The sequence below is a fragment of the Thalassophryne amazonica genome, chromosome 7 (assembly GCF_902500255.1).
Source record: "Thalassophryne amazonica chromosome 7, fThaAma1.1, whole genome shotgun sequence".
In the NCBI taxonomy this organism is placed as follows: domain Eukaryota; kingdom Metazoa; phylum Chordata; class Actinopteri; order Batrachoidiformes; family Batrachoididae; genus Thalassophryne; species Thalassophryne amazonica.
Genome location: NC_047109.1, coordinates 88,516,736 through 88,532,709, shown reverse-complemented (window position 1 = coordinate 88,532,709; position 15,974 = coordinate 88,516,736). Strand labels below are relative to the sequence as shown.

The window sequence follows — 15,974 nt, the reverse complement described above, 5'->3', positions numbered from 1 at the left end:
TTGCAGCCCTTGAGAAAGTAAGTGAGGAATCAGAGTTTCTGGATTTATGATTGTCCTGGATCAAAATTAAGAGGGGGGGGGGGGGGGGGCGAGGTGATGAGATTTATTTCCCATAATGCCTTTTGGCGCTTGTGTCGGTCTGACGCTCAAACCTTCAGAATTAGTGCATTACTTTAAAAGTGTGATATTTCCACCTTGTAAAAATGACAGAGTTGCTGTTAATGTGTTGATAAACTGTCCGGAATTAGTCTGTTTATTAATGAAACCATGAGCGAAAGTGCCTTGCGTTGGATCTACACTGCCACTGTGAAAGGTAAGTGAGATATCTTTGCAGTAGCCAGTGGGGTGTTTAAAGACAAAAGTCCTGGCTTGTTGTTTTGAGCTTGGGATTACTTCGCATTGAATTTACTCAGAGACCTTTGCGGTGCTAAAAATCAAAACTGGTTTATCAGTCACTGACAGTGTGCTGAGTCATTACTAAAAGTTAACGGTTAACTGTAACATTTGCAAATTTTTTTAGGAGTTTATCGGTTTAGCGTTCTAAAAGTGAAGTTTTCAGTTAGCGGATTAGTGGTTATCGATGCAAATTTTTCGGTTAGCTGCGCCCACCACTGGATCTTTCTACTGCAAGGTGCTGTCTAGAAGCATGGACAGACGTAAGCGTGGAATTTATGCATCAGTATGTTAAGTACAAGCTTGAAAAACTCAATCGAGTGGGAAAATTATCCTGAAAACTCCTAGTATTGTTGGAAAACTTAAAAAAAAAAAAAAAAAAATTGGAATGTAAGAGCCATACTGGATTATACTGAAAGAAAACAGTTAACATTTTGACTGTTTAACTTACCAACATTACTTCAAAGCTAACAAATGTGAAACAGTTTTGTCAAACCATTCCTGAATGCAGAACTAAAATATGAGGCTGGAAAATCCCCTCATCAGTCACACTGTCTGTAATGATGGATTTTCCAATTCAGGACAGGGACAAGTTGACTCTCTTTTTTTTTCTTTAATTTCCTACCCGAATGAACTGAAGCTAATTACAACCAGGAAAGCCACATAAAACAGCTTTAAATATGTTCTTTTTCATTTTATTGTTTATGAAATGGTTTCCAGAAACTTACTCGTATATACGTATGGACTGAGGCCTATTGGTGCTTATCTCCGGATTCCTTTGCATGCAGCGGATGAGATTATGACCCCTCCTGGATGGGATGCCAGTCTGTAGATTACTTCCTCAGCCAAGGCTGACACCCATTTACAAGTGGGTGGACTGAGACAAGGAAGATTCAGTGTCTTGTCCAAGGACACAGACAGGTAGCATAAGCAGGATTCAAAGTCAGGCCAGCTCCTTATCCACTCAGCTACCTGTTCCACTTACTGTGTATGCTCCTTCTATATTTATATTGGTTCTGTTGAGGAAAGCTTACTATATTTTTTAGACAATATGTCGCACCCACGTATGAGTGTCCAAAAATGTGTTACGAAGAGGAAAAAACATATATATAAGACCCACCAATCTATAAGTCACATATATTTTTTAAATATCCAGAACAGACAAAAATGTGAATGCAGAGCTAAACGTGTATGTTTACATCATAAAATGTAAATAAACTTTTTAAAATTACATTACATTTTTAAAACTTTACAAATGACCTTACCTTAGCCTCACCATCCTCCTTGTTGTGGATCTGGCTGTCCCACAAAGTGCAAACAAGTCAAGTGCCAAGTAGTATGAAGGTTATTCCCTCTCTTTATTCAACAATATGGTCTTTTAGTTTGAGAGCATGATGTATTAATTTTGTACATTGTCTAAGAACCAGCATGCCATCCTCATTCAAATTTTGTTTTTGTGATCTACGACAGATGGCATCCAGCTTAATGGTGCATTACCACTACCTTCTGTTCTGGAGTGTGGCTCACACAATACCTCATTCAGATACGTATACATAACAGCTTGTGACACCTGCATACGTTGCCATTTTGTGGCTACAGATGATAATGCAGTATTTCTTTTTATTTTTTTTTTACATATAAGTTTCCTTAAAATATAATTCATAGGACCAGCCAGTCAAGTAAGAAAGAAACAAAAGTGTGACTTATAGTCCAGAAAATATGGTAATCCCAAATATATAAAGATCCTTTGTTCTTATTTAACATTATTTACCAATTCATGTGCTTAGAAGACAAGAGAGGCAAACATTATTGCACTGAAAGAACCATAAGAATATACACTACCTTCAGGTAGTAGACCAGTAGTTCATTCAGGGCAGGGTCAGCATTCAGATTGACCAGAAAACACTTGTCTTCACCCACTTTAATTCCAGATGTCTCTAACGAGATGCCCATGCTCTCCAACTGTTTCTGACGCTCCTGTAACAACAGAAAATGATTACATCAATGCTGTTTATGAATAAAAACAATGAATCTAAATATGACCTTTTGGAGTCTTTTTTGTAATCAGTGTACGCACAGTGGCAATTTCCTCTGTCTTTCTTAGTTTTTCCTCCCAGGTGACAGTCATCTCCTGAATGAGCTTCTCGGACTCCTGCAGTTTCTCTTGCAGCTCTGGTGCCTTCATGGACTGTAGCGGACAACAGAGAAAGTCAATAAGCGTGAATCCAAACCACTGACTGACTTTGTCATGGACACATTCAGAGGCTTTGGTCTTCTTTTCACCTCGGCTTGAGACAGCTGTACTTTAAGTTTCTCCACCTCTTCCCTGAGCTCTCTGATGATCCGAGCATTGGGGTCTTCATTCACCACGGCATGGTTGACGATTCTCTTGGCTCTGTCAGCATAACGTAGCGTGGATAGCGTCTCCTCGTAGTTATCAGCTGCTGGGCTCACCGTGGCTATCATGGCCGTCTTGCTGTTTCCACCCAAGTTGTCCTTAGGATAATTACATGCAATCAGGTCCATAAGTATTTGGACAGTGACGCATTTTTATTTTTACATGAAGTGAAACAATCACTTTAATTGAAAAAAAAAATAATTGAAGGGATTTAACAAAAATACTGCAATAACTATTTAGGAATTACAGCCATTTTTGGACACTGTTTCTCCTTTTTCAAAAGTCATAAGTACTTGGACAAAGTAAACTTAAGAACTATTTTTCATACAAATCATTATTTTTACAGCCAGGTTTCTCTAGGTAAGTCAGGGGGATGGATACATGAACATTTCCAAGTTGCTTAATATATCTTGGACTTCATTTACATAAATCATGGAGAAATGCAGTCTGCCACGCTATGTAAAATCTATCTCCAGTAGCCAGTTCACTGAGTCACCGTGCAAGGCGGGTAATGAGGGAAGCCACCAAGACACCCATGACTCCTCTGAAGGAGTTATAGGCTTATGTACCTGTATCTCAGGAAAGCTGCACAGTGCAACTTTTGTCTGTTGCATCAGTGTCACAACTTCATTATGGAGCGGCACAGAAAAGGGTTTTCTTGAAAATGTGATTGGCCAGGAGACACATGGAAGAGTCAAGCGTAGATTTGATCTATTTTTTTTGTATGAAATTTCTTCTGTGTACCACTCCACTATGAAGCTGTGACGTTTTTCCAAATGATCTGCCGTGTGATTTGACAGTTTGCACAGAACATCCATTTCTTAGCCAGATAACCTCTCCCTTATGTCACCTACTTAGTCTGCCATCTACATAGCGATGCGCCAAATTGAAGCACAATGACAAAAGACAACATAGCCTTCTTGACAGCCTATGTTGATTTTCGCAGAGAATTTATGGGATCCCAACAATTCACTTGTCAGCATAGCTAGCACATACACAGATACTGACACAGGTACTGTGAGTGCTGCTGTATGGAGTGGAGGCAGAAAGTTTTTCTCATCGAAAGCTGTTTGTCATGATGTACCTCCTATACTGTTCAATGCTTGGTTGGGTTGTGGAAACCAGCAACATAGGTGCTTTTGTTGGTAAGGAAAGTTTTACTGACATTGACTTAATGGACAAAGCTTTGATATTTGCAGAATCAAGCTCAAGGCAGTTCTGACAATCTGGTATAATTCATGTTATGCCCATGGCATGCCTGTAATTAATAAGTGACTAAATACAACCTCCTGGCACCCTGCACCTTATTGTGCACTCAGATTATGCACTGTGTAAATTGCAAAGTGGAGCTGTGCATGTCTCAAATGTACTTGCACTATGGGCTTTATATCTTGTGCTATATGATAGCCCATAGTATCAAAGGGACTTTAATATTTTAGTTAGTGTTGTGTTTCCAACCATGTCAACAAACCCACAGTACAAATGCTAATTACTATAATAATACCTAAGAGAAAGTTTTAAATATATGAGACCTTGAGTAGCCAAGTAAGGACCGAGTCTCTGTAAGGCACAAACTTGCCCTTCCCCTTTCCTGCTGACTGGTCAGCGAGAGCCGAAATCACACAACCTAAGGTGGTAAGAGACCTAAACCCAAAAAAATAAACAGAAACAAATAAATAATCTCCATTTGAGTACTGCCAAATGATAAACTGGACTCCATGGGTGTTGAAAAAGCTTTACCCACTTGTTTATATTGCTGCCTTCTTTAAGTCTCTCCCCAGCAGCACCTGTCTTGGAGACTCGTTCGCTTCCGGCCAGGTCAACTAGACTCATCTTGCTCACCTTCTCTCCCGAATTCTGCTCACAACACAAACTGTTAGCTGGCATACTCTGGATGAAACAAGTTTATGTGGCATACAAAATGAGCTGCTGTGAAGGAAAGTGCCACGCAGGAAGAACTCACCCCTGACTGTAGATCATAAAGTGTTTGTGTGACAATAATACTGAAGACAGCGTGTGACCGACTGCTCTCCTCGTTCATGTTGGTGGCTGCAACTGTGCGAGACTTGTTCCCCTCAGACATCAAAACCTCAATGTCCTAAAAAACAAAGCAGGCGGAAAAGGGTTCAAACTACTGCATGTAATGTAAAAACCAAAAAGAGGCTTTAAATGACTGACACTAATTAATTTATTCTTTATGCTTCAGTGACACTTTACCATGTGCTTCTGTGTGGCTTTGACATTTGATCAGTTCTGTCCAAAACTCAGCCAAGAGTTGCAAAGGGATTGAAAATTTCCGGAAACTTTACTTGGAAAGTTTAGCTTGGGAATTTAGTAAATTTTTATAATTATTTTTAACAGTTTGCAAAACTCCAAGCAGGAAACTTTTCATGGAAATTAATGGAGTTTTTTTTTTTTTTTCTTTTTACAAATTTACAGAAATTAATGGGAATTGGCTGAAATTAGTGCAATTTATTTGGGAATTCTGGGTAATTAATACAAACTGCATCATATACAAATAAATTTTGCTATGTCATATGCAGCCATTCATGCACATTTCTAAAACAAATTTAAAAATATGACATTGATTTATTTGTATGGCCTCATTAGCCCTGCAGTAAGTACTGTGGTATGTGCATGTGCTTGAGGAATGCACAGTGCAGAGTATATATTCAACTAAATTTGCATTAAAACTGGTTGTTTTAACAAAGCTTATCCTGCAAGATCTTTTTGTTAAATTTCCTGTTCTTTTGGCTGTTCCCGTTAGGGTTCGTCACAACAGATCAATCGTTTCCATCTTACCCTGTCCTCTGTATGTCATATGCAGCCATTCATGCACATTTCTAAAACAAATTTAAAAATATGACATTGATTTATTTGTATGGCCTCATTAGCCCTGCAGTAAGTACTGTGGTATGTGCATGTGCTTGAGGAATGCACAGTGCAGAGTATATATTCAACTAAATTTGCATTAAAACTGGTTGTTTTAACAAAGCTTATCCTGCAAGATCTTTTTGTTAAATTTCCTGTTCTTTTGGCTGTTCCCGTTAGGGTTCGTCACAACAGATCAATCGTTTCCATCTTACCCTGTCCTCTGTATCTTTTTCTGTCACACCAACCACCTGCATGTCCTCCCTCAGCACATCCATAAACCTCTTCTTTGGCCTCCCTCTTCTCCTCCTGCCTGGTGGCTCCATCTTCAACATCCTTCTCCCTATATACCCTGGGCCCCTCCTCTGCACATGTGCAAACCATCTCAGTCTCTCCTCTCTGACTTTGTCTTCAAACTGTCCCACCTGAGCTGTCCCACTGATCTGTTCATTCCTAATCCTGTCCATTCTCATCACTCCCAAAGAGAATCACAACATCTTCAGCTCTGCTTCCTGTGTTTTTGTTATTGCCAATATCTCTAAGCCGTACTGGTCTCACTACTGTCTTGTAAACTTTCCCTTCACTCTTGCTGATATTCTTTGGTCACAAATCACTCCTGCCACCTTTCTCCACCCACCCTGCCTGCACTCTCTTCTTCACTTCTCTACCACACTCTCCATTATTTTGGACAGTTGACCCCAAGTATTTAAACTCATCTACTTTCACCACTTCTACTCCTTGTAACTGCACTATTCCACTGGGCTCCCTCTCACTCACAAACATGTACTCAGTCTTGCTCCTACTGACTTTCATTCCCCTTCTCTCCAGAGCACATCTCCACCTCTCCAGGCTAGACTCAATTTTCAATTTCAATTTCAATTTATTTTCATTTATATAGCACCAAATCACAACAGAGTTGCTTCAAGGCGCTTCACACAAGTAAGGTCTAACCTTACTAACCCCCAGAGCAGCAGTGGTAAGGAAAAACTCCCTCTGAGGAAGAAACCTCATGCAGACCAGACTCAAAGGGGTGACCCTCTGGTTGGGCCATGCTACAGACATAAATTACAGAACAATTCACAAAACAAATACACAGGAAATACTGTTGGTGCACAGGACAGTACTCAACCTGCTCTCTACTCTCACTACACATCACAATGTCATCTGCAAACATCATAGTCCATGGAGACTCCTGTCTGATCTCATCCGTGAACCTGTCCATCACCATTGCAAACAAGAAAGGACTGAGAGCTGATCATTGGTGCAATCCCACCGCCACCATGAATGAGTCTGTCATTCCTACTGCACATCTCACCGCTGTCACATTATCCTTGTGCATGTCCTGCACTACACTCACATATTTCTCTGCCGCTCCAGACTTCCTCATACAGTACCACACAACTCTTCTCTTGGCACCTTGTCATAAGCTTTCTCTAAATACACAAACACACAATGTAACTCTTTCTGTCCTTCTCTATACTTCTCCAACAGTATTCTCAGAGCAAACATCGCATATGTAGTGCTCTTTCTCACCATGAAACCATATTGCTGCTCACAGATCTTCACCTGTTTTCTAGGCCTAGCTTCTACTACACTTTCCCATAACTTCATGCTGTGGCTGATCAGCTTAATGCCTCTGTAGTTGCTGCAGCTCTGTACATCACCCTTGTTCTTAAAAATTGGAACCAGCACACTTCATCTCCACTTCTCAGGCATCCTCTCACTTTCCAAGATTTCATTAAACTATCTGGTTAGAAACTCCACTGCCATCTCTCCTAGACATTTCCATGCCTCCACTGGAATGACATCTGGATCAACTGACTTTCCAATCTTCATCCTCTTCATAGCTGCTTTCACTTCATCCTTACTAATCGCTTGTTCTTCCTGATTTACTCTCACCACATCATCCAGCCTTTTGTCTTTCTCGTTTTTTCTTTCATCAGCTGCTCAAAATATTCCCTCCACTTTCTCAACACATTCTCCTCACTTATCAGAACATTACCATGTGCATCTTTTACCACCCTAACCTGCTGCACATCCTTTCCAGCTGTCCCTTTGTTTGGCCAATCAACACAAGTCCTTTTCGCCTTCTTTCATATTCATCTTCTTGTACAGCTCACAATATGCCTTTTCTTTAGCTTTTGCCACTTCTCTTTTTGCCTTACACCACATCTCCTTGTACTCCTGTCTACTTTCGTCATCTCTCCGACTATCCCAAAACCTTTTCGCCAACCTCTTTCTCCTTATGCTTTCCTGGACATCTTTGTTCCACCACCAAGTCTCCTTGTCTTCCTTTCACTGTCCAGATGTCATACCCAGTACTGTCCTAGCTGTCTCCTTCACCACATCTGCACTACTTTTCCAGTTGTCCAAAATTGCTTCCCCTCCATCCAGTGCCTCTCTCACCTGCTTACTGAATTTCACGTCTTCCTCCTTCAGGTTCTACTATCTGATTCTTTGTTGAGCTCTCACTCTGTTCCTCTTCTTCACCTCTAAAATCACCCTACAAACCACCATTCTGTGCTGTCTGGCTACACTCTCCCCTGCCACCACCTCACAGTCTCCAATTTCTTTTAGCTTGAATCTCTTGCAAAAAATGTGGTTCACCTGTGTGCAGTTTTCAACTCATTGAACCACTTTTTTTCTCCCCCTCTAGCTGCCACCTTATTGTGGTGGGGGAGTTTGTGCACCCGGATGATCCTAGGAGCTATGTTGTCGGGGGCTTTGTGCCCCTTGTAGGGTCTCCCAAGGCAAACAGGTCCTAGGTGATGGGTCAGACTAAGGGCAGTTCAGAACCTCCATGACCAGTAAAAAATCAAGGACCGAGACGTCGCCCGGTATGGCGGAGCCGGGGCCCCACCCTGGAGCCAGGCCTGGGGTTGGGGCTCGCGTGCGAGAGTCTGGTGGTTGGGCCTTAGCCCATGGGGCCCGGCCGGGCTCAGCCTGAAAGAGCAACGTGGGCCCGCCCTCCTGTGGGTTCACCACCTGTAGAGGGGGCCATGGGGGTCGGGTGCAGAGAGGATTGGGTGGCCCGGCGGCCTGGTCCATGCTCACAGCCCCTGGTTGTTGGGACGTGGAATGTCACCTCGCGGGGGGGGAAGGAGCCTGAGCTTGTGCGGGAGGTTGAGAGATACCGACTAGAGATAGTCGGGCTCACCTCCACGCACAGCTTGGGCTCTGGTACCCAACCCCTGGAGAGGGGCTGGACGCTTCATTTTTCTGGCGTTGCCCACGGGGAGAGGCGGAGAGCCGGGGTCGCAATGCTTATTGCTCCCCAGCTCAGTCGCCATGTGTTGGAGTTCACTCCAGTGAACAAGAGGGTCGCGTCCCTACACCTTTGGGTCGGGGGCAGGTCTCTCACCGTTGTCTCGGTCTACAGGCCGAGCGGTACCCGAATTCTTGGAGTCCCTGGGAGGTGTACTAGATAGCGCTCTGACTGGGGACTCCATTGTTCTCCTGGGGGATTTCAACGCCCACGTGGGCAGCGACAGTGGGACCTGGAGGGGGGTGATCGGGAAGCACGGCCTCCCCGATCTGAACCCGAGTGGTGTTCAGTTGTTGGACTTCTGTGCTAGTCACAGTTTGTCCATCACAAACACCATGTTCGAGCACAAGGGTGTCCATAAGTGCACGTGGCACCAGGACACCCTGAGCCGGAGGTCGATGATCAACTTTGTAGTCGTATCATCTGATCTTCGGCCACGTGTCTCGGACACTCGAGTGAAGAGAGGGGCAGAGCTGTCGACCGATCACCACCTGGTGGTGAGTTGGATCCGCTGGGAGGGGAGGAAGCCGGTCAGACCTGGCAGGCCCAAACGTATCGTGAGGGTCTGCTGGGAACGACTGGCGGAACCCTCTGTCAGTGAGGTCTTCAACTCCCACCTCCGGGAGAGCTTCTCCCAGATCCCGGGGGAGGTTGGAGACATGGAGTCCGAGTGGACCATGTTCTCCACCTCCATTGTTGATGCGGCCACTCATAGCTGTGGTCACAAGGTTTCTGGTGCCTGTCGCGGCGGCAATCCCCGAACCCAGTGGTGGACACCGGAAGTAAGGGATGCCGTCAAGCTGAAGAAGGAGTCCTACTTGTCCTTGTTGATAGGTGGGACCCCGGAGGCAGCTGACAGGTACCGGCAGGCCAAGCGTGCCACAGCCCGTGAGGTCGCAGAGGCAAAAACTCTGGTCTGGGAGGAGTTCGGGGAGGCCATGGAGGAGGACTATCAGTTGGCCTCAAAAAGATTCTGGCAAACTGTCCGACGCCTCAGGAGGCGGAAGCAGCTCTCCACCAGCACTGTTTACGGTGTGGGTGGGGAGCTGTTGACCCTGACTGGGGATGTTGTCGGGCGGTGGAAGGAATACTTCGTTGATCTCCTCAATCCCATCATCACGTCTTCCGAAGAGGAAGCAGAGACTGGGGACTCAGAGGCGGACTCATCCATTACCCAGGCCAAAGTCACCGAGGTGGTTAGAAAGTTCCTCGGTGGCAAGGCTCCTGGGGTGGATGAAATCCGTCCTGAGTACCTTAAATCTCTGGATGTTGTGAAACTGTCTTGGCTGACACGCCCCTGCAACATCATGTGGCGATCGGGGACAGTGTCTCTGGATTGGCAGACCGGGGTGGTGGTCCCTCTGTTTAAGAAGGGGGACCGGAGGGTGTGTTCCAACTATAGGGGGATCACACTCCTCAGCTTCCCCGGTAAGGTCTATTCCAGAGTACTGGAGAGGAGAATTCGACCGATGGTCGAACCTCGGATTCAGGAGGAGCAGTGTGGTTTTCGTCCTGGTCGCGGCACACTGGACCAGCTCTACACGCTCCATCGGGTGCTCGAGGGTTCATGGGAGTTCACCCAACCAGTCAACATGTGTTTTGTGGATCTGGAGAAGGTGTCTGACCGTGTCCCTCGGGACACCCTGTGGGGGGTGCTCCGGGAGTACAGGGTCCGGGGTCCTTTGCTAAGGGCTATCCGGTCCCTGTACGACCACAGCAGGAGCTTGGTTCGCATTGCCAGTAGTAAGTCAAACCTGTTTCCAGTGCACGCTGGCCTCTGCCAGGGCTGCCCTTTGTCACCGGTTCTGTTCATTATTTTTATGGACAGAATTTCTAGGCGCAACCAGGGTGTAGAGGGGTCTGGTTTGGGAACCACAAAATCTCGTCTCTGCTGTTTGCGGACGATGTGGTTCTGTTGGCTTCGTCAAATTAGGACCTTCAGCGTGCACTGGGGCGGTTTGCAGCCAAGTGTGAAGCATCCGGGATGAAAATCAGCACCTCCAAATCCGAGGCCATGGTTCTCGACTGGAAAAAGGTGCTTTTCCCTCTTCAGGTCAGGGGAGTGTCCTTGCCTCAAGTGGAGGAGTTTAAGTATCTCGGGGTCTTGTTCACGAGTGAGGGACAGATGGAGCGTGAGATCGATAGACGGATCGTGCAGCATCTGCAGTGATGCGGTCGCTGTATCGGACCGTCGTGGTGAAGAGAGAGCTGAGTAGGGGGGCAAAGCTCTCGATTTGCCCAAATTTTGACACTGGCCTGTAATTGCTTTGCTGCCTTGGTGTTTGCTCTGCTCCCCCTCCATTCCTGTATCTCCAGAAGTTGCATCACAGAGCTAATTGTCACACCTGTCTTCAATCAATGCCACCTGTAGATAAACCTCTGTCCTGCCTCTCCACAATCTCCAGAAACCCAGCTCTGTCTAGTGGTACCCGGCCTCCGTCGTCTGTCTTGGATGTTTGTTCTTATGTTTTTTCATAACTCTATGTTTCACTGTTTTTGATTACTCTATTTCCTGTGCCTCCAGCATTCCAGCCTCTTTTCAGCTCTGTCGTGACCGTCTGGTCCTGGTTCTCAATCCTCAAACCATTCTGGTCAAGTCTGCCTGGTTCTTAGTCCGATCATCTTTCTGGTCAAGTCTGTGCCTCCCTGCTTTGGTGTCTTCACCTCCATCATTGTGCAGTACTCATTCCTCTATTGTCACAATAAATTGTTACTTTGTTTCATTCAGTCTCCCTGCATCTGGGGTCCTAAACGTATTTGATTCAACCGTAACGATGTTGACTTTTAACCAATTTTTCTGTAAATCGAAACAGTTTGCACTTGCATGGCCCTCAATATTCCACCAAATTTAGCCCAAATTGGATCAAAACTCTCTATTTTGTTCACACACTTCATGCCACATGATTTAGCTGAGTCAAAGCAGGCGATGGGTTTGGACTTATATCAGGGAATTCAGAGCAGAGACGAAGAGGGTGGAGAAGTTTAAATTTAATTTAAAGAAGGCTCTGCCAAAGCCTAAAACTCCATGACGACATAAGTGACTGTTCCAAATATAAATCACTGATTTGACACCAGGGCATATAACAACGCTACAACTCATGTTTCACCATGCATGATGATATGATGAAACAGTGGGGCACTTTGGGTTGAGCGCACTCTGTGGTTATGCCCCTGACGGACAAGACACACCTCAAAGTTGGTCACAGCCAGCTGAGAGAGACCATCCACGTATGGACCCAGGACTTTGTGTTCTCGAACCTTCAGGGACTGTCGGCTCCTAAAACATGGAGAGGACAATGCGGTGAAAGAAGAAAAAAATACGAGGAATGTGTACCCTTCATGATCAGAGAGACGCATAAAAATTGAAGAAGCTTATGTCTCTAATGTAGGTTTAATTTAAAATACTGCTACAAATACTGTCTAAGGATAATCTAAAAGGATGTCTTGGGATCGTGTGAAGCTCATCTGTCTTTTTTTTTTGTACACACTACTGGCTGAAGTGACCTGAATTTTATTCAAATCAGATGAAACACTGCAATATAAAAGGTGCCGCGCAAATTACTTGCTGAACTGACACAAATCAGATTTTTCTTTATGTATTTTGCTAGATCAGATCAGTCAGACTGCAATGGGATGAGACACAAATCAGATGTGCATCAAATCATCAGAGGGAGTTTTTCCTTACCACAGTCACCTGTGTGCTTGGTGACAAGTTGGTAAGGTTAGATCCACCTCGGATTCACTGTGGCAACCCCAAGTGCAAACGAAGGAGCAGCCAAAGGGAGTTACTTTTTTATCAGATTATTAAGTGGTCATGTAAATGGCAAAATTCAATATCCTTTATCTGATAACAATCATTATCTTTCCAGACATACAGTAGGACAAATTGCTGTCTCGCCGCGCCTCGTAACATTCTTCATCAGATCAAAAAGTTGAAGAGAGTCTGTTGTGTGTCCAAAAAATAATTTGACAGGACGCCCAAGTGTCCTTGAATAGCCCTGTGTGTTGTTTCAGCATCCTAACGAGCAAATTTCTTAGTGATCTATGCATTTTATCAACAAATATATTAAAGTAAATGCAGCTTCCTAAAACTATGACATCATATTTCGGGCACGAGGACATCAGCGAACCTCCCCGCTGAGAGAGAGAGAGAGAGAGAGAGAGAGAGAGTGTTCTTTTTTCAGTTTATGGTTCTTCTTCAGGAGCTGTCCTTTCTTCTTTCTCCACTTCCAAATAAATCCAACCAGTGAACTGAAATCATGTTAACCAGGTTTTTTCCAATTATCAGATCACTAAAGTGCATGTAAACACAAGAGATCAGATTATTAGTTGTCTGATGACTAACAGTTATCTGATTACTACAACCCCTGGCAAAAATTATGGAATCACCGGCCTCGGAGGATGTTCATTCAGTTGTTTAATTTTGTAGAAAAAAAGCAGATCACAGACATGACACAAAACTAAAGTCATTTCAAATGGCAACTTTCTGGCTTTAAGAAACAGTATAAGAAATCAAGAAAAAAAATGTGGCAGTCAGTAACAGTTACTTTTTTAGACCAAGCAGAGGGAAAAAAATATGGACTCACTCAATTCTGAGGAAAAAATTATGGAATCACCCTGTAAATTTTCATCCCCAAAACTAACACCTGCATCAAATCAGATCTGCTCATTAGTCTGCATCTAAAAAGGAGTGATCACACCTTGGAGAGCTGTTGCACCAAATGGACTGACATGAATCATGGCTCCAACACGAGAGATGTCAACTGAAACAAAGGAGAGGATTATCAAACTCTTAAAAGAGGGTAAATCATCACGCAATGTTGCAAAAGATGTTGGTTGTTCACAGTCAGCTGTGTCTAAACTCTGGACCAAATACAAACAACACGGGAAGGTTGTTAAAGGCAAACATACTGGTAGACCAAGGAAGACATCAAAGCATCAAAACAGAAAACTTAAAGCAATATGTCTCAAAAATCGAAAATGCACAACAAAACAAATGAGGAACGAATGGGAGGAAACTGGAGTCAACGTCTGTCACCGAACTGTAAGAAACCGCCTAAAGGAAATGGGATTTACATACAGAAAACCTAAATGAAAGCCATCATTAACACCTAAACAGAAAAAAACAAGGTTACAATGGACTAAGGAAAAGCAATCATGGACTGTGGATGACTGGATGAAAGTCATATTCAGTGATGAATCTCGAATCTGCATTGGGCAAGGTGATGATGCTGGAACTTTTGTTTGGTGCCGTTCCAATAAGATTTATAAAGACGACTGCCTGAAGAGAACATGTAAATTTCCACAGTCATTGATGATATGGGGCTGCATGTCAGGTAAAGGCACTGGGGAGATGGCTGTCATTACATCATCAATAAATGCACAAGTTTACATTGATATTTTGGACAGTTTTCGTATCCCATCAATTGAAAGGATGTTTGTGGATGATGAAATCATTTCTCAAGATGATAATACATCTTGCCATAGAGCAAAAACTGTGAAAACATTCCTTGCAAAAAGACACATAGGGTCAATGTCATGGCCTGCAAATAGTCCGGATGTTAATCCAATTGAAAATCTTTGGTGGAAGTTGAAGAAAATGGTCCATGACAAGGCTCCAACCTGCAAAGCTGATCTGGAAACAGCAATCAGAGAAAGTTGGAGCCAGATTGATGAAGAGTACTGTTTGTCACTCATTAAGGCCATGCCTCAGAGACTGCAAGCTGTTATAAAAGCCAGAGGTGGTGCAACAAAATACTAGTGATGTGTTGGAGCGTTCTTTTGTTTTTCATGATTCCATAATTTTTTCCTCAGAATTGAGTGATTCCATATTTTTTTCCCTCTGCTTGGTCTAAAAAAGTAACCGTTACTGACTGTCACAATTTTTTTCCCCAGATTTCTTATAATGTTTCTTAAAGCCAGAAAGTTGCCATTTGAAATGACTTTAGTTTTGTGTCATGTCTGTGATCTGCTTTTTTTCTACAAAATTAAACAACTGAATGAACATCCTCCGAGGCCGGTGATTCCATAATTTTTGCCAGGGGTTGTATAGTCATGCAAACACGGCCACTGAGAGGCAACCTAGTCTACTGTAATCCATTTTTGAAGCTATATGGTAACTACCTCTCTGCAGTCTTAATGAGAAATAAGTTTTATTGGCATTGATAAAAGGGTGATGAGCATTTCTGACAGCACTGTAAACCAATTTCTCCCAAGCCGTACGAACTCCTCTAAGTACATACGGGGCTCTAAAAAAAGAATATATGGTTGTATGTTTTCTTGGGAATGGGACCATTTTGGATGTAGCCAGGAAAGCAAACCATTACTTTGTTTTTTTAGATAGGGGAAACTGTGGCACGGTGAATCAGTAGCTATATCTGCAAAACTACATACATATTTACAGCAATTATGCCATATTTTTATGCATAAAGACATCCCCCTTACAAATTAGTGTTCTGTCTTTGTATACATTAAGGGTAAAACTAAGTGGCAAGTGAAGTCACTTTTTTCCTATGGAAAGTAAATGTTGTGGATGTCAGTGTCTTTGTATTTATTTCTCACAACAGAGATGTGGCCCAAAAAATTGTTATTAGTTAGAAGACTACCCCGTTCAACTGATGAGCATGTGTTATGTCTTCTCCAGACTATCAGCTATTTGATAACATGACTTGTGTGTCACATGCACCCGGGGCACAGTGAATCGGGACACAGTGAATCAGTCTACAAAGTGATTTACTAACCTCTAGTATCAAGTGGATGACACATATTACTTGTTGAAGCTTATACATTTATTTTTCCATGAATTATTTGTATAATTTGTGTATATAAACAACTGTTTTCACGTTTGAACAGAAATTATGACAGTTGCATTTATAATCATTTCTAAAGGACTTATCACTACATAAGGCACTCACACATTACATGGCTGGTTTGCTGGATTATAGTTTGTATATGCATCAGCATATATTTAATAATTTTGAAGAAATCTTTATAACCATGCGTTTTGTCATTATATTCTAAGTTGATTCATTGTGCACCGGACACTAA

The 15,974-nt window shown here is 43.3% G+C and overlaps 1 protein-coding gene across 4 annotated transcripts in view; it reads right to left on the bottom strand.

The window, feature by feature from the left end:
* The window catches only part of LOC117514491 (kinesin-like protein KIF13A), a 121,329-nt gene that overhangs the window by 39,958 nt on the left and 65,397 nt on the right, over positions 1 to 15,974 (bottom strand). For all 4 annotated transcript variants that reach the window (XM_034174974.1, XM_034174975.1, XM_034174977.1 and 1 more), the window contains exons 7-13: positions 12,117 to 12,204; positions 4,755 to 4,889; positions 4,536 to 4,648; positions 4,324 to 4,435; positions 2,677 to 2,889; positions 2,471 to 2,581; positions 2,236 to 2,370 (exon numbers count right to left, since the gene is read on the bottom strand). In XM_034174974.1, the coding sequence (XP_034030865.1) occupies positions 2,236 to 2,370; positions 2,471 to 2,581; positions 2,677 to 2,889; positions 4,324 to 4,435; positions 4,536 to 4,648; positions 4,755 to 4,889; positions 12,117 to 12,204 (907 nt within the window). The remainder of the gene's footprint in view (positions 1 to 2,235; positions 2,371 to 2,470; positions 2,582 to 2,676; positions 2,890 to 4,323; positions 4,436 to 4,535; positions 4,649 to 4,754; positions 4,890 to 12,116; positions 12,205 to 15,974) is intronic.